The sequence below is a fragment of the Fukomys damarensis genome, unplaced genomic scaffold, assembly GCF_012274545.1.
Source record: "Fukomys damarensis isolate Sample0158 unplaced genomic scaffold, DMR_v1.0_HiC HiC_scaffold_39, whole genome shotgun sequence".
NCBI lineage: Eukaryota > Metazoa > Chordata > Mammalia > Rodentia > Bathyergidae > Fukomys > Fukomys damarensis.
Genome location: NW_022900951.1, coordinates 92,472,341 through 92,491,177, shown reverse-complemented (window position 1 = coordinate 92,491,177; position 18,837 = coordinate 92,472,341). Strand labels below are relative to the sequence as shown.

Sequence of the window (18,837 nt, the reverse complement as noted above, 5' to 3'; positions counted from 1 at the left end):
TTTTTTTTTTTTTTTTTGCTACTGGGGATTGAACTCGGGTCCTTGCGCTTGCAAGGCAGGACACCGAACCGCTGAGCTAAATCCCCGGCCCTAAACTTTAATGATTTTTGATGGAAAATTATTTTAAAATGTAGTCTTCCTTTCTGACTTCTGAAATGGCATAGCTGAAACAATAATCTTTTGTTATGGATTCCATTTTAAACCTGGCTTATAACAGGTAGTTGATAATTTTTCTTAATAATAGAAGAGGGAGGGCCAGGGATTTAGTTCAGTGGTTCTGCCACTTGTCTCCCAAGCTCAAGGTCCCGAGTTTGATCCCCGGTACCAAAACAAACAACGAAACAAACAAAGAAAAAAACACCCAAAATATAAGTGGGAGGTAGAAATACATTAAGCTAAATACTGGAAAATCACAAGGGACTGAAAGCTACATGAAAGTGACTAAGGCACTAAGCCTCTACCTGCAGTTTATTTGCATTAAGTGAAAATCAAAGGTTGGGAACAGAGAGAACTACCGTTTGCATGAACTCTTTGTACAATAACCTCTCTTGAGCATTAATTAGAAGACAGCTCACTGATGTGATTAAAAGATGCCAGGAAATAGCCATCCTAAAATATAACCAACATAAAATAACCACATGCGGAAACTCCATTTCGAAGTTAGGTAGTAATAACAGATGCTTTTAAGTAAGGGACAGAAAAACATGAAAGGGGATTAGAAAAATGAGAAATTGTTATTACATGACAGTCTTTGTTATTAGGTTGCACATCTCTGGATTCAGATTTAGCCTTGCAGATAGTAAGCAATGGGAAAAAAGTTACGTTTGTAGAATCACTGGCTTCCAGGCACTGACTGCAGGGAAAAAAAATTCTTTAATCCTGGTGAGGGCTTTAAAAACAAAACTCAACAACTGACGAAAAATACAGAAATAGCACTAAAAAGACTGACTGGTAATTCATCAGGAAACCAAAACTTGACAGAAATATCCCTTAAATAACATTCAATCTCATTCCCTTTGTTCTAATCCTGTCTCCACCCAGTAGCCTTCAGATCTGTAATTTGGTTTTCTAAGTGAACACACCCACCAAGGACGGCCCAAGCAGGCTAACAGGGATGGCTGTCAGGTTGGGTTTCTTTCCCAATGTAGAAACTTGCTTTTACATTATTAAAAATACCGTGTAGCTGGCCAGGGTGGGGCACACTTCTAGTCTTAACTACTCAGGAGGCTGAGGTAGGACTGCTTGAGCCCAGGAGTTCAAGGCCAGCCTGGGCAATATAGCAAGACCCTGTCTCATCAAAATTATAAAATAAAATAAAATGGAAAGAAAGAAATACTAAATATGCTGTGAATTAGTTTAGTTTAAATCACCTTCCAGAGCATACTAAGTATCTATTCGGTCACAGGTGCTGGCTGAGATGGACCCCAAAGATGTACAAATTAATCAGCCAAAACCCCTGGGTTTCTTCTCACTTTAACCTATGTCTTCTAAATCCTCATAAAATTGTTGAATCACCTGAAAGATCTATCTTTTATAATTCCTGAGATGAGAAGGACATGTGACATCTTTTAAAAGTTCTACCCATTCTTCTATTTTCTTGTATTTCATCAGCAGATGTTAATCAACTTTATACTATCTCTTGTGATCAAAGGCATTTTAGTGTTAGTACTAGTAAATTATATCAATCCATTCTTAAAGCTCCTAAATCACATATTTTGAAGAAAAGAATTTAAATTTCAGTAAGAAGGCAGAGGGAGCCTAAAACGGCAGCTAGCAATTAATTTTACAAAATCTCCTCTCCCAGCTGGTCAATGTACTTGAAAGACAAAATAGCATGCAATTATTTTTAAAGAGTTTTATGTTAATTTTATTTCCAATCCCCAGTTAAAACAAAGCAAAACAAAACAAAACAAAATGCATCCTTAAGCACTATCATGGACCTGATGTGCTTTGAAAGGTCAGAAAATGAGGTAACATAATGGTATTTCAGAAAGTGTCCCTCTCATCACTGACATTAACCAGGAGCTCAAATTTGCGATAGAAGGCAAATGTTTCCTATTGGAAGCTTTGCCATAAACATGAGAATTTAATAATGAACGAAACTCAGAAAATACAGACCTAGACTGAAAGCAGTTTTAACAAATGGAAACTAAAGTCACAATCATTATGCATGATGGCAGCCCTTTATTTTCTCATCAAAACTGTCAGAATTCTGGAAGCCCTTTCTGGCTCATTTCCCACTTCTAACTATACTCTGGCACGGGCTGGAAAAGGCATTTGGAAGATTCGTCTGTTCTATCATTTTATTTTCAACCAGCTGATAAAGCAAATATGAAGGATCACTCAGCCTATATTATCCAGGGCAGTCTCAATGTTTCTGCCAGCATAAGTCTCAAATTTTGGGGTTCAGAAAATATGGTCGGAATGGGTAGACATTAACAAGCAGCAAGAAAAAGAAATACCGCTTAACCACTAGACAACGTGCTGGCAGAAAGGGCTAACCTTTAATAAAAAGACCCAGCATCCTTTAAGAAAAAAGATGAAAAAATATGCTATCATTACTAAGAGATCCTAATATGGCCCAGACAGGGCCATCTTTCATATTGGTTATTGAATTCATCAGAAAAGAACCAAGTGTTTGCTACAAGGAATTTTCTGTCTCTGTCTTTCTCAGATGACACATGTATACTCACATCTGCATTTTGTTTTAAAGGAAATCTCATTTTCTCTTACAAAATATTATTATAAATGCCAGTTACCTCTCCCTAACACCCTCCCTCAAGTAACCTCAGAGTAAATAAACTTATTATACAGCCATGTTCCTGCAGAAGTTTGAATCACACCAAGAATGCATATCCTTAAAAGGAAATGTTTTCCCTCCCCTTGCATCCTGTTATTTAAGCTATTTTAAGGACTTGTCTGGAGAAAGCTGAGCCAGAATTCAAGTGGTTTTGATTTTAGCTGCTGTTTTACATTGCTCTTATCCAGGTGGTGTGTACTGCAATCTATCACTTCAAACACATCTTTTTGGGTGAAACTTTGTCTTATAAATCTGGCAGTAAGAAAGACTAGGACTTCCTTTAACCCTCAGGTTGTGTGTGTGTACAGGCACGTGCACGCACGCACTGCTTTAACCATTCTTGTATCTATCTAAATCTGAAGTTGTTATAAAGAAGTTGCATATTGCGTTCCCTCATCTGTGACACACATGTGGCCCCTTTATTAACTTAACTCTGGACAGTGCTCATTTAAGACTTAAAGAAGAAAACCAATCCAGTGCAGATGTACATACTTTCAGAAAAGCTGGATTTAAAAGTTAAGATTATATATTTCACAAGTGTTTTAGCATCAGAAAAGCGACAATAGGAATCTAAATATCTGATAATGGAATGGTACACACATGGTCCTGAATGCTAATGAAAGTTCACAAAATACTGATTTAAAAGACTCAGGGCAAAAGACTTCTGCAGAAGAATTTATATTCCATCCTAAGATCTAAACAGTGAAGTAAAGCTTTCATGAGGCATTAAAACTGGAAAAGGCAGTGCTAATCATCTCCAGATGCTTAGCTAAATCAGGGGGTGGCCTTTCACAGCTTCTACCTTTTGAGGTAGTGGAGTGCAGCAAATATGAGAGGCAGTTTAATGAGTCCCAGCCAAAGGTAGGCTAGAGCTTGCTACATTAAGAGTTTAATCATTGATTGCCAAAGATGGAGTCAAGTACAGCTAAAGACTGCATCAGCTTAGAAGGATAACACTGGGCAATAAAAAATGTTGCCTATCAATTCTTTCTGCAAATATTTCCAGCAGCTCAGACATCATTTTTCACTTGCTGCTACTTTTAAAATGACCTACATGCTTATATGAATGTGTTCACACACACGTGTTTGCTCTTGCTGTCTCCCACACATATGTACTCCTATCCTCCACACTGTCAATGCATGGTTTTCACACTGTCCCAATATTCTAATTTTTTTAAGTACTGGGGATCAAGCACAGGGCTTTATATATGCTGGGCAAGCACTCTATGATTGAGCTACATCCCTAACCCTTTTTATTTTGAGACAGGGGTTCACTAAGTTGTCCAAGCAAGCCTCAAACTTGCAATCCTCCTGCCTCAGCCTCCCAAATAATGGATTTATAGGCACACATCACCATACTTGGCTCCAATAATCCACTTCTAATATTCCTGAGATAATTAACCCAATAGCACATTGAAAGACCACTATTTATTTTATATTTGTAGTTGGGCTGTAGCTTTTATTTTTGAGGAATATTTAAACAAATGTGCACTGGTGTAGTTTTGTTCAATACAAAAAATAAATCTAACTAAACCACCATGTTTTTCTGGTGGCATCACTTTGATGTACCTTTTATATACTGGAGAATATCATGTAATTGGGGAAAAACCCTCAATTTTCTGGGACGTGAGAAATCTGGTACAGCTAAAATCGTCACAACCAAAAATTTTTGGCTTAGTTTGGTGAGGATTCTCAAAGGAATACACCCACACTCTGCCTAGTCATTTAAGATCCCCATTATTCTTGTATGTCAAAAGCACTATATTTAATGTTTTTAAAAAATTCAGTAGAGAGTGTTTAGGAGAGAAAAAACTGAACTTGAAATGAAGTGTTTTCAGAAATAAAGCAAAACTGAGATTTGTGTTGCTGGAATTTGTCCCCATGGCAAGTAATAAGCCAAATGGCCATTAGCTTCCACAGCAAGATTACAGTCTTAGAATGTCATAGCATTTTCTATTTGGTAAACTATTCACTTCCTAAGTGTTCTGAAAAGTTTTAGCTGTACCTCCTTAGAAAGCAGTTATACAGAATAGGAGCATTTCAATTAAAACAGAAATACTAAAAAGTAGGGGGAAAATAAGAGTTAAGGTTTCTGCTATTCATATAGTAAATACTGGAAACTGTTGTTGAGAAAATTGAAATAATTACACGAGACTGGAACTTAAAACTAAGCAGGTGCAGAAAGTGAGTGAAAGGAGACTTTAAATCTTAATACTCCATGTATAGCTAGTAAAGAGAATTTCAAAGCACTATTAATTGATTGAACAAAACCTGTGATTAGTGGTAATTACAGAGATTTTCTCCACACACTATGATTTTGCCAAGTTTCTAAGGAGATAATCAAGGCTATTATTGTTAATAGATGGGGAAACCATATAATGATTTCCATATTTTGTCACAATTGAACTGAGACAAGTGATCCTCTCCACCCCTTCTCCCAATAGGAAATGATCACCCTTGACAGGAAAATAAGTTATAGAGTCTGTTTTAAAAATAAAGTTTCCCTGGATGAAAAAATAAATTTCCATAACGCCTTTGACAATTGCCTGAAGGCTCTATAACTAATGAGAACTAAAAACTACAAAGAGTTTAAAGTAAAATCAAAAGATTCAGCTGGGCTTTTGATGAGTTTCTAAAAGACTATATAAAAGCCTTGAAGTATATATGTGTATATTTACATCTATACATTTAAACATATATATTTAAGCATATGTAATGTGCTACAGTGTAATGACCAAAACTTTAATAATAAATTTCACTATAATGAAAATCTTCTTAACAAAGGCTCTTTTGAACGTATAGTTAATGTGACAAAATCCCAATATATCAAGACTATATGTAAAGTTCCTTGGGATTCAATCAATTTAATATTTATTGAGAACCGAACATGTGTGCAACATTGTGCTAAATACTAAGAAGAGACTACAAAAGAGGACTGTTCAGAAAATGCCAAAATTGTGGACTCCAGAATTTTTATTTACAGGATATATACTAATAAGGATCTGTACATAGGAACATACATACAGTCGAAAATTCAGTGAGACTCGCAGTTCAATCTCTTGTCTTTGGGCAGCTATCTGCCCATCCTAAACTGCTTAACAATAGTTCCACAATGACATTTCTTTGCAATCAAACATCTAATTGATCACTCTTACTGCAATTTACTTTTATTTTTTTTGGTTGGTACCAGGGATGAAACTCGGGTCCTTGTGCTTGTGAGGCAGGAGGCGGAACCACTGAAGCTAAATCCCTGGCCCTTTTACTGCAATTTAACCCTGTTCCTTACATGAGAATAACTGGTCAACACTCTTTATATCATTAAGCTTTTAAGGAGCAATTAAACTCTTTTATTGATAAAAGTATCCCAAATCCTATTAGGTAACGTAATATTGGAATTAACTTTAAGAAGTATTTCCAGGATGCTGCCTATGAGGACCAGGCCTATTCAATAAACAACGAACATTTGTCTCCATAGGCCAGGCACTGGAGATTAAACAATTACAACATTAATAAGGCAAGGTCCCTACCTCAACATTTTATTCATAAATAAACAAATTAAGCTGATCTGAACACTGAAAGATGAATATAAATAAAACAGGCAGATCAGAGGAAATATATTTCTGAAAACAATTTTAAGACATTGGTAAGAATAACAGAGAAAGAAAAAAAGAATTAGAAAACACCTTTTGTAAGCGAGAACTCACTTGCTGTTTTTTACAATCTAATATCAGACTACATAGTACTCTTCTTATAGTAATTAATATCTACTAATATACTGCTAGTTAAAAATATAAGAAAAATTGGATTATTCCCTTTTTCTAGTTAGAATTTTGATGGGATTTTAAATATTCACTCTAGCTAGGGGTTATTATTCTTCCTAAGGCATGTTGTTACTATTAAATGCCTTTATAGAAAATGTTGAGCATAAGTATACAGTAATAGAGATGTATCCTTCCTCTGTTTTCGCTAATGAGATTTTTAGCACAAGTATAAAAATACATTCTAATTTAAATAACACATCTTTATTATCTAACTTTACATCCTTTAGTGTAGGAGACATGGACCAGCAGTGTAGCAACAGGCAACCTCTCTAAGCACATAGTGATTCATGTAAGTAAATGCATCAATAGTTCTTTACAGAAAACCTGTTTTCTATCTTCTACAGACTGTTTCTATAGCTGCTGAATTATAAGACATATGATGTTAAAAGATAAACCCAAAGGCATGCTATGCCTTCATCTTATGTGAATGCTATAATTTAATATGAAAAGGTAGAATAAATTGTATTATCCAAGGGCATGGAAGATCCATGAGAAAGGCAGTATTAGGGAAGGATAAAATACCATCGGATATTTTCACGGATCACAAATCCCTTTCCGAATATGGCAAAAGAGTCAAATTCTCTCCTCAGCAAAGCATGACACAATAATAACATGTGTCATAAAAATTTCAGGAGCCACAGCAGGTCCCAATTAACAACTGGAACCCTGGGCTACAAATTCTTCGTCATATTAAATACTTGATATAATGAGAAATAGTACAATTTTAAGTGTAGCTTCCAGAACTTGTTCCTATCCATTTTAACTATCTTGCCCCAAGGTTATGATTAACAGTCCATACAATTTTTTAAAGAGAAATAACTGTGATTGAGACAAAATAAAAGATTGCCTTCTTATAGTATACTATAAAACATACTCACCAACTTTTGCAAAGGCCTCTTTGAGTTCATCAAGCTCATCTTTGGAAATCTGAGTGGCAGCCATCTCATCCATTTAAAGATCTAAAGGCAAGTCAAAGTTTTCAAATTTAAAAACAGTTTATAATGAGTATATTATAAGTACTCTTGCTAACTTCTCACTTAGGGATATTCTGAATAGAATTGCAAACTACTGAAACAATCTGAACAGGTTAGGACATCTGTAGCTATATCCATAATAAAGACAAACAAATATGAAGCCCTGATTTACTAAAAGTTATCAGAAAAAAAATTTCCAAATTTCCCTTTTAAGGACAAAAATCTTAAACTATGTGCAGCATGTCAGGAGGGTCAAGGTACCCAGCAATGACAGGAAATAGACACATGATAAAAATTCTTGGTTATGCATACCGAAGCTAAAGATCAAAATTACTTCACCAGTGATGCATGTAAAATGTTATTTTCCCATTAAGCCACTTTTACAATCATTCACTGAAAGCAGTAATTTTCAGATAAGACACTGACACCTATCAGTCACTTGTTGATTTTAGTAGACTTTTAGAGCAATTTAAGGTTCATAGCAAAATTAAGCAGATGATACACAGAGCTCCCATATACACCGAAGCCACACATGCACAGCCTCCCCCATTATCAGTATTCAGCACAGGGTCATACATTTCTTATAATTCATGAATCTACAACACATGATGATCACTCAGAATCCTTAATGTATGTCAAAGTTCACTCTTGTTATACAGTCTATAGGTCTGAAGAGACGGGTCTACCACTAGAATATCACAGAATAGTTTCACTGACTTAAATGTGTTGCCTTTTCGAAAAGGTATTTCAAGCGTTAAATTTCATAAAATATAAAAAACACAATTTTGGGACTGGGGATTTAGCTCAGTGGTTCCGCCGTCTGCCTCATAAGCGCAAGGTCCTGAGTTAAATCCCCAGTACCAAAACAAAAAACCAAAAACCAAAAACAACAACAATAACAAAAACCTCCCACAATTTTGGGGGCTCTGGGCATAGCTCAGTGGTAGAGAACTTGCCTAGATGTGTAAGGTCTGGGTTCCATCTCAACTCACTCTCTCTCTCCCCAACACATTCTCCCCACCCCACTCCCTCCATGAAAAGGCCAGGCATGGTGGGGCAAGCCTGTAATCATGAGTCCATGGGCTGTGGCAGTAGATACTGGCCAGCCTGGGCTACAATGGTGTCTCAGAAAAAAATTTTAAAAAAGACAGGGAATAGAAATACTTTGAGATTTTGTATTGATCACTTTTAGATATTTTATTAAGAGGCAACAAAGTATTCCTCAACTTCTTTTTTTTCCAATAAGCACCATACTCTGTAGGGCAGATGCGGGAGGGAGAGATTCTAAGACAGTCAGGCCACATTCATCTTTCAAATAGCATAGTTGTTGTTTCTAGAACTTACCACAGTCCCAGACACATGGTAAATCATTCAATAAAATAATACTTCAATACAATTCATTCGATCAATGACTGTGCCATGTACTATGTTAGATAAGTTCATATACATGTTAATTCCCTGAGCCCTCAGAGTAGCCACATGAGGTAAATATTCTTATCCTTTTTTTGATTAGATGACTTCAGCTGATCAAGACTATGGAATTGGAATTCAAACTCAGATTTCTCAAATCCTAGGGAAATTTTAAAATAACCTTATGATACTATAAGCTTTCACCATAATATAACACATATATAGTGATTGGTATTTAAAAAAAGATAAATAGGGTTTCCATGCCACTGTGTGAGGTTCGTCTTCCTCAAACTCTGTTATGACATCATCAGATTACTGGCCTGACATGAAGAAAAAAATGTATTTATATGTCAGAACTTGTCTGTTCATAAACGTTTCTTACCTATGTTATTAAAATGCCACTAAAGACTGATAACTTGTCAGTAGGGCAATCTTACAGAGGCAAAAACACCTTTTAGGAGTCTCAGAAAGATCTCCAGTCAGATATGAATTTGGTCATTTTAAAGATTAAGCATAAGAAGAAATTTTGCATAATTTAAACTGCAATCTTACAATAGTAATTCTAAAAGTAAGATTTCATGAAGATGACGATCAATACTTTTGATTACAAAAATACTCGCTAAGTCCTAATTTGATTTTTTTTTATAAATACTTTAATAAATTATCTTTTCAATACAAAATTGAATTATACATATAAAATGTAGGAGAATGGCATGGAAAGTTTGAAGGTGAGAAAACCCAAAACATGTGGGTTGTGTTTTATCTCCAGTCTAACTAAATCTTTCCCATTTCTCACCTCTACAAGCAGCAGGGCTGAATGGGGTTGAAAAGTCTCCCCAGCATACCTCCCACCCTCACTTCTATAGTCTTGCCATATTTTAAGCATCTGTTATATGCCTCGTTCCTGCCTGAAAGGAATTTATAGTCTGGGGAGGCAAACATGTAAATAATTACCATAGGGCACAAAGTAAACTAGTGGCTGCAATAAAAGGTACAAATATCCATTTTCTAGAGGGGAAAAAGCTCTGGAGACTTTAAGGATTATTAATTCCTTCTCAGGGAAGCCAGGAAGATATTTCTTTTGTTCTTCCTACAAAATTAGGAAATGCTTGAGGCATCAGTTTACTTCAAAAAATTAATCAAATGTACTAAAAATATATACTTTTAAGTTTTCTAACTTCTTGTGTCTAATTGTCTTAATAAAAGCTGAAAGTGATTTATTTTAGGCTTTTAACTCAATTTTTCATCCAGAGGAGATGTTAAGAGGAGCATTTGAATAAGAATTTTAAAAAATGGAATTTGCACACACCCCAAGACAACATTTCCAGGCAAGGCTAGTATAATATGTAGTTTAGCATAGCATTTTCCCATTTAAATAATTCCATACTCATTTATTTCTAGTTATTTGAAAGTAAATAAGGAATGCTACTGGGAAATATCTGAGCCAAAACTAAAATTTGGAAATTCAAATTTATTTCATTTCATTTTATTTTCCTTTATTGGTGCTGGGGATGGAACCCAGGGCCCCACACATGCTAAGTACAAGCTCTACCACTGAGCCACACCCTCATCCCAACAAAGTCAAATTTAAAGGGCATACAATATGGCTCTACATACTAAGGATGACAATTCCTAAATTTGTTGAGTCTTTTCTTTTTTTGGTGGCAAAGTCTTGCTATGTAGTTTGGGTAGGCCTTGAACTGAATATGAAGGCTGACCTTGAACCAACAGCAATCTTCCTGCTTCAGCCTCCAGAGTGCGGAGATTACGGGTGTATGCTGTCACATCTGGCTGTTGTTTGAATCTTAATAAAATTACTTCACTTAGTATTTTTTTCTCACCACCAATTAAAGAAAGGTTTGTCATTATGATTACCCACGGTTACTTAATGGTATCTTTAAGGAAATCGAGCAATAAAGAAAAATCTTGTGAAAAAGCACCAATTAAGTGACTTCGAAATGGCTGCAGGTTTTAAAACATTAAACTTCTGCAAGTAAAAATAACAGAGGATCTATTACTCTTCATGGGCCATTCATTGCAGTATAGGTTCTTTTTCTCCCAAAGCAGTGAAAATACCCCAGACAAGCTCACAAAGTGAGGCAGGCAGTGGAACCACTGAGCTAAATCCCTGGCCGTCTAGCTCACAAAGGGAAAGGGAAGATCTGACTTCATTATTGCCCTATGGACACCTGATTTAATCTGGACTACTTGTACCAAGCTGTGGTTCCCCATTCCAAGATGTAGTATATTGTAATGGAAAGACTCTTGCCTGTGGAATCAGAAGGTGGCAATTAATGCCTTGGTTCTACTATTTCCTAACAGTGTGTCCATGAGCAAGTTTACTTGACTCTGATCCTCAGTTTCCTCAAATGAAAATAGCAATAATGACACATTCCTCCCTCAGGTTCTCATGAAGATTAAAGATGGTAAATTGTGAAGGAGCACTGCAAACTATAAAGTATTATACAGTAACTACAAATCCTCAATGCAAGAAAATGGAATAAATAACTACCCAAGTAATTGTGAGAGGCTATACAAATATTAGGCATTAATTTGACTATGAGCCTTTTAAATAGAGCACATGAAAACTTTGTCTCATCTCATCTATAATTATTGACTACAGAGTATAATACGTCTGTCTCATATATAAAAATTTTAAGCCTGTAGTCAAAGTAATTTAAGAAGGATGGGCCTAAAGAAAATCCATCAGCCACTTTTTAACCCATGACTCAATTTGGCTCCTATACAAGGCCAAGTTTCTCATCACAACTAAAAGAGCAGACAAGTGATGCATTAAAAATAAAGAAATCAAAGCTTTATTTCAGGATTCCTTTCAAAATAGCTCACAGCATACACTATTGCCACATTCTTCCTAATTTGTGCATTTTTCATAAGCGATGCAAAACAAAAGGTAAAGAGTTAAAAAGTAAATAGCACATGTTGATATTTAACCCCAATTTCCCAATAAATGATGGGCAGGCAAAAGGAAATGCTGACTTTAAAATGTCTTTCTTTTTCCTCAGTCTGTCTTTCCACAAAAGTAAACTCTATTTATAAGACATGAGAAAGAACTGATATTCAAAGAAACAGAAATATATTTTTCCTCCGTTTCAAGTCAACAAAGGAAATACTAATAAAAAAATAAAACCTCCCAGGGTCTCTAGATTTTTCAGAATTCTCTCATCCATAAAGCGCTTTGATCTGTCCACAGTTGTGTTTTTTGCCCTAGCTCTTATGTCTCTCTCTTCTACATAGGGAAAGCAGCAGGAAAAAAAGCAAGCTCTCTCTCGCTAAACATTTAAGACACAGGAAAACAGATTTTCAACCAGGGGCTAAAGATTACTGACATTGAGACATGGGAAGAAAGGAGCTAAAGGTGTAGGGAAGGTGGGACGGGTAGGGGAAGGGTGAAAAGGGAAAAGAAAAAGATGTGAGATAATGAAATGATGGAAATAAAGTGGTTGTAGGTGGGGAGGGGAGGAGGGGGTGAAGGGAGGGCAGGGACAAGGGGAAAAAATGAGAACCAAGACTTGTCATGTAGAGGTACAAGATCCCAACAATGAATGTAACTGTACTGTATCCCTAAAATGTACCAATAAACTCAAAGCTGAAAAAAAAAAGCAAAAAAGCAAACGAAACCTTGTTTGTTTGTTTTTTTTCTTCACAAAAGGATATCGTGTACAACTGGGTATGAATTCAGGGCGTCACCCATAGAAGAATCTTATGCCTATGAAGTCATCCCTAATTACAGCGTTTGACTAACAATACAACAATTATGAAACCACTCCGCTGGCACTTTTAACTATACGTAAACGCTGCACACAAATCTTTGCTGAGAAAGGTGTATCTACAACTACCTGAAACTATTGCTCAAATTCTGAAAGGTATTTGAGGGAGAAAGGGAGGGGTGCCCATTTTCATCTCCCGAGGCACTCACTCTGAGGAATGCAGCTCCCTGAACAATGTACGGACTAATGCGTGTCACTCAGTACCAAGTCAGGGTCAGAAGGCAGGGCTCACACACTGAGAAACTCATCTGTGGATAGTCAACTTTGATTGTGAATCTTACATCCTCCCCCACCCCCCGAAACTGAAAGGCAACTAAAGGATAGAAATGTGGGATCTGCTGGGGATGTGGCTCAGTGGTACAGCTTGACTAGCATGTGCTAGGCCCTGGGTTCAACCCGCAGCACCACAGAACTAGAAAAAACACCCAGGGAATATTCATTATAGACATCCCAGCCACTAGTATGCTTGGTAAATAGAATTGGGAAAAAGAAGTTGATTACTTAAAGATTGGGCAACACATACTTGAAACTATCATAAAGAAGAAAGCAACAAAAGGGTGAACAAGACATTAAAGAATAAATTATTTCACTATAAATAAGAGAAAAAACCCAACAATATAGCCACCATTATATTATGTGTGAATAATTTAAGAGTGACCAACAAAAAAGGGCTATTGTCACCTTTTTTCCATACAAAACAGGTACTGCTTTGGGACGCCCACACTTTACACTCCTACCTGTACTAGTAGAAACTGCCACCCTGCCTCCTCCCTCGTTAGATAAATCAATAGCACTGGTCTCCAGGCTAGATGGGCGGGTGACATTCTGCAAGCTAAAGCTCACCTACTTGTCTTACTCATGCTCCAGTGCCATGTTTCCTAATTTTTTGCACATTCACCCACTTAGTCATGTATATTCATCAAGTCTCTCTGCAGCCTTAATATGTACCAGGCACTGTGTTGGGTGCAGACAAGGAGGACCGCATATCCTCTTTTTCTAGAAGTACTGTTTATTAGGGGAAATAGATGGAAAAACAAATATCAGTGGTACTGTAATCATATATTGAGTGATAGGTATCAAAGAATGTTTTCCTAGTTGGTGACTCAGTGAACTTTGTCTTTGAGCAGTTCTCAGGAATTTCTCAGATTGGACATCACTGATGAAAGTGGTTTAAACCCAGAGACAGAAAGAGAAGATGGCATCTGGAGCTGCAGAGATAAAGGGTAGCTGGGGCTTTGTGCTTGAGGTTAGTGACAGACACAATTACAGCAGGTTAGAATCCAACTCAGAAGTGACCAAAGTTATCATGGATGATTCAGTTGAATTTTTTGCCATGTTGCTATCGCTCATGTGTGTGTGTGTGTGTGTGTGTGTGTGTGTGTGTGTGTGTGTGTGGCGTTGGGGATGGAACCCAGTGCCTCACACATGCTAGGCAATACTCTAACCACTGAACCACATCCCCAGTTCCTTTATTTTCCTCAACTTCCCTCTGGCTAAAACAAGTCTCATTTTCAATTTCCCCATTTTTCTCAGTTTTCCAGTCTTCTCAATTCTAGCTGAGACCACAGTTTGCACAGAAAGAACAACAGGAGGATGTGTTAATCATCAAGCCCTCTGGTCTGCTCCAAAAGCATTTTAGGTGATCTATCTACAGTCCTGCCTTGCCATAGTGTAATTATTCCACTGCTCAATTTCTGAAGAGCAGATCTGTTCCCGAGCTTAATAGCACAGTACTGAAGGTCCTAAACTTTTCTGAATTGATACCTGCTTACCTTTCCAATGTCCCTTCTCATATTACATGTATGGACCCTTGAACCCTACATTCGAAAGATACCTGTAACCTGAAACCTATCATGTCTTTTCTCACTTGGAGGTCTCCTGCTCTGTGGTTGCCTCTACCCATTTCCTATCTACAAGCACTCTCTCAGAAAGTTTCTTCAGATCAACCCACAGAGATAAGCTTTCTTCCTGGACTTTCATGGAACAGTGTGTTTTCTCTCATTTCATCCAGCCCTGGATTCTCTCCCACAGTTCCAATTTTAAACATCTCGTTTCATTGTCAGGCCATATATACCTTTTTCTTGACTTGGAAAATAGAGTCACCACAAGAATAGGATTTAATACTCTTACACAAAGCTCTTCAATGGGAAAGAGCACATCTCATTCATCCCATATTTCCACCCCCCATCACAGTTCCTGCTCTCTCAATAAATAAGTTTTGTTTTATTTGCAGTACAGGTTTTATTTGCCTTGTGCATGATGGACAAGATCTGCATCACAGTCCCACTTGCGAGTCTTTTTATTACAACATCTAACAGTTGTGGAGGACTTATTTACTATGCATTAGAATAACTGCTTTATACATATATTATGTAAGTTACTTTTCAGGAAAATTATGAATCTGGTAATATTACTACTATTTTACAGAAGAGCTTACAGGCTTAGAGAAATTGAGTAACATGGCCAAATTCTCACAGCAAGAAAGACCAGACCAGGTCTCAGTCCTAAGCCTATCTGACACCAAAGTCAGTACACTCAACCATTAACCTAGATGGCTTCCTCAACAACTTATTGAGTAAATTTAGTTGCCCAACAAGACTCATTAGAGTACAAATACAGCATACTCATTGCTGTATTCTGCACAGATACACGTGGTGCTTTTTTTTTTTTTTTTGGTACCAGGGATTGAACTCAGATAATTGTGCTTGCAACGCAGGACGTGGCGCATTTTTAATAATTACCTTTTGAATTAAAAATGGCCCAAAACAAACACCCACAATCCTTTGATCATGCCAATTCCCCTTAAGGAAGCTATAATTGTTTATGCCTAAATTAACTGCCTAATCTCTGCTGACAGTCTTGATCCTTCAGTGGTCCAAGGAATCAAACACCTAGCCAGCTTTACTTTTCTTTCAACAACACTCAGAAGGGCTTTTTAATCATAACTTTCATCCTAAACAAATCCTGTTAACTTCCACATGGGTATATTTGGTTTTATCTTGTCCTCTTCCTCTTTCCTCTCTCCACTGCGACTTCCTCTCTATGTATGGTCTCTTCACACTTATCAAGGCCTCCTCTTTACTTTCCTTCTCTGCCCATCCAAGTTCTCCACACTCTTTTAAGGTTTGGCAGTATCTGCCTCTTCCAAACCCTGTTACCCAACTTCTAAACCTCTTGCTTCGGATTTTTTTTTTTTAATTTTTAAGTACTTCTTTTGGTGGGGATGTTTATTTATTTATTTTTAAAATTATTTATTTTTTTGGTATCGGGGGTTGAACTCGTGTCCTTGCACTTGTGAGGGAGGCAGCAGAACCACTGAAATTTAGAATCTCGCCACAAAATTTACTGATTTAATTACAGACTTTGTCCTGTAGTTATGTAAGTGGAAAACAGTCAAGCTGGGACATCCATCATCCTACTTGACTCAGTTCATCTGCCTCCTCTACCCAGAACCTCAAACAATGGCAAAGAGAATAATCTTCTTTGTCAAAAGAGAACCATTTTTTCATTGACAGTATACAAATTCTGTCTAATTGCTTGCTCTGAAAATCATACTTCAAGATAGTTTGAGTAGGGTGTAACTGTGCATGCTTGTAATCCTAACTACTTGACAAGACTGAGGCAGGAGGATTGTAGGGTGCATGCTAGCCTGACCAACTTGGGGAGACACTGCTTGAAAGGGGTGGTGGCAGGAGCTATAGCTCAGTAGTAGAGTACTCCTGGCTTTGATCCCCAATACGGTAGGGGGGGAGTTTGTTTCTGGAGAACAGTTTCTAAAAACTTCTTTCTCTTGCATATTTCCACCATAACTTTCTCAAATGTAATGTTTCAATAGTAATAACTCCCGAAATGCTCAATATCCAGTGACCACAGAAATTACAATTGGAAAGCTAATTCTGTAGGATTCCATAGCTTCATTGCCTAAATTATACTGGGGAAGAAACAAGTGTCTGGGATGGTTAAATGACTCTGGCCAAGATACAGAGTTGTGCAGCAAAGGTAAAATTAAACAGTGAATGTGAGTGGAGGTAATTACTTTTACTAGAAAACAAAGAGTTGACATTCTTTGCTGAAAGAAGTCTCACTCCTAGAATAGCCTACGGGAATCACAGTCCATACTCTTTGAAAATAAGCCTGCAGGGTCTGGGAGTGTAGCTCAGTTGTAGAGCATATGCTCAGCCTGTGCAAGACTCTGGGTTCCAACCTGAGCACCATTAAAAAAAAAGACACAAATGCTTCCCTTCTCTTGTTGCACATTTATTCCTATGTGTGATCAGCTTCTTTGTCATTGTATTTAACATTGCTTAACTTCAGCCTCTTGAATGCTAAGTGCTATGAACAACCACTCTCACAGTATCAGTGCTAGTAAGTCTTATTATAAACATAGTCAACACTCAAGTATTTATGTGATTTACTTTTTATTTTAGGATCCTTTTTCGTATAGGACTTTCTCAAGGAGCAAGAGGTTTGGAGTTTTTTGTTTGCTTCCTTTTAGAAAACTTTCATGGAATCTTGGTAAAGTAGCAATTGGAATGGCTTAAGGGTCAGTATGCATCATTCTCACTTAATGCTTCCAAAGTTAAAACAAGGAGGTCAAACCCTAAATGCCTTCACACCTGTCCTAGGTCCCTAGTGTGAAAATTTAGGAAAAGTTAAAGTATAAAGAAGAGAAGGTGAAGAATTCCACTCATTTTTCACTAATTCTAGCACTCAGCATTATTAAAAATTGCCAATTGGGGCTGGGGATTTAGCTCAGTGGTTCGGTGGCCTGCCTTGCAAGCGCAAGGACCCGAGTTCGATCCCTAGTACAAAAAAAAAAAAAAAAAAATTGCCTATTGTAGTCATTGTGGAGAACAAACATATATGAAAGTGATATTCAACACATACATCAGGCTTCACTTAATGAGGTTATATTTAAGGCTTAGACCTTCTGGTAATTCTACTTGACATTTATTTCAGCCCCAAGTTGTAAAACTAAACAAAGCACTCTCCACCCCCATGCTGGGGATGGAACCCAGGGCCTCCCATTCACTAGGAGAGTGCTCTACCACTGAGCTACATTCCCAACCCCAGAGGACATCTTCAGATACTCCCAAATAAAACTGTTGGTATTTTCTCATGAGGTATTAATGTAGACAATGATTTGGTTATACCCCGGTAGGGACCAGAGAATAAAGCAGCTAGCTAATGGAACATCAATCTGGCTATATTTACTAAAAGTTTCTATAATTCATTTTAATTAAAATATACAAACACAACAATGTATCATTTCAGATAACTTAGTATAAGATTTCAGGGACATTTGGGAGATAACCTGAAAGACCTCGCCTACTATTTCTATGACAAAATATGCTTCCCATTCCAAATCAGTTGAAAAACAAACTTTAGAAGGCTGTTATTGAAGACTAACCTATCTTTTTGCAACCTCAAGTAGCTGCTACCTATAGCTGCAATTTTGCCTTAGATATATCCAAAACTTTTAGGAAAATTAAATATCAGTTGTTTATTGAATGTGAAAAAGAGATTCCTCTCTCCTGCATGGAGGTTGCCTTCTAACTTTTGCAGTTATACACAAGAAACCTATAAAGGTTTATTAAGAAAGCTGGGTGCAGTATCCCACTTCTGTAATCCCAGCGACTTGGGGGGTGTTGGGAATGTAAGTCAGTGGTACAGTGCCCTTGGGTTCAATCCCCAGCTGTGAAACAAATAAAAAGATTTATTAGGAAGATCCAAGGAGCACAGATAGCCATTTTTTGCAGTCACATACAAAATTAAACTTTTAGCCTTCTTCCTACTTGTATAAATCAGCCAATGAAACCATCCCAGATTTTGTTTGCCACAGTTTTTAACCAGTAGCTTCTCTTCCTCTTTCAGTGTGATGCTAATCTATTTCCTTCTCTGTCTCTTCTACCTTTCTGTGAGCTCCTTGAAAGCAGGGCTGACATCCCTTTGATTTTTATTTTCACTCACAACAAGTGCCTACTAAATGTTGGTTGGTTGAAAAAGTAAGTGAGCAGACCTACACAAGAGGCAGGCCATCTTGC

The 18,837-nt window shown here is 37.1% G+C and overlaps 1 protein-coding gene across 4 annotated transcripts in view; it reads right to left on the bottom strand.

Annotated features, from left to right (window-relative positions):
- Positions 1 to 18,837, bottom strand: part of Pls3 (plastin 3) — a 91,962-nt gene that overhangs the window by 35,079 nt on the left and 38,046 nt on the right. For all 4 annotated transcript variants that reach the window (XM_010609947.3, XM_010609944.3, XM_033760283.1 and 1 more), the window contains exon 2: positions 7,500 to 7,580. In XM_010609947.3, coding sequence (XP_010608249.1) covers positions 7,500 to 7,572 — 73 coding nt within the window. In that variant the 5' untranslated portion in view covers positions 7,573 to 7,580. The remainder of the gene's footprint in view (positions 1 to 7,499; positions 7,581 to 18,837) is intronic.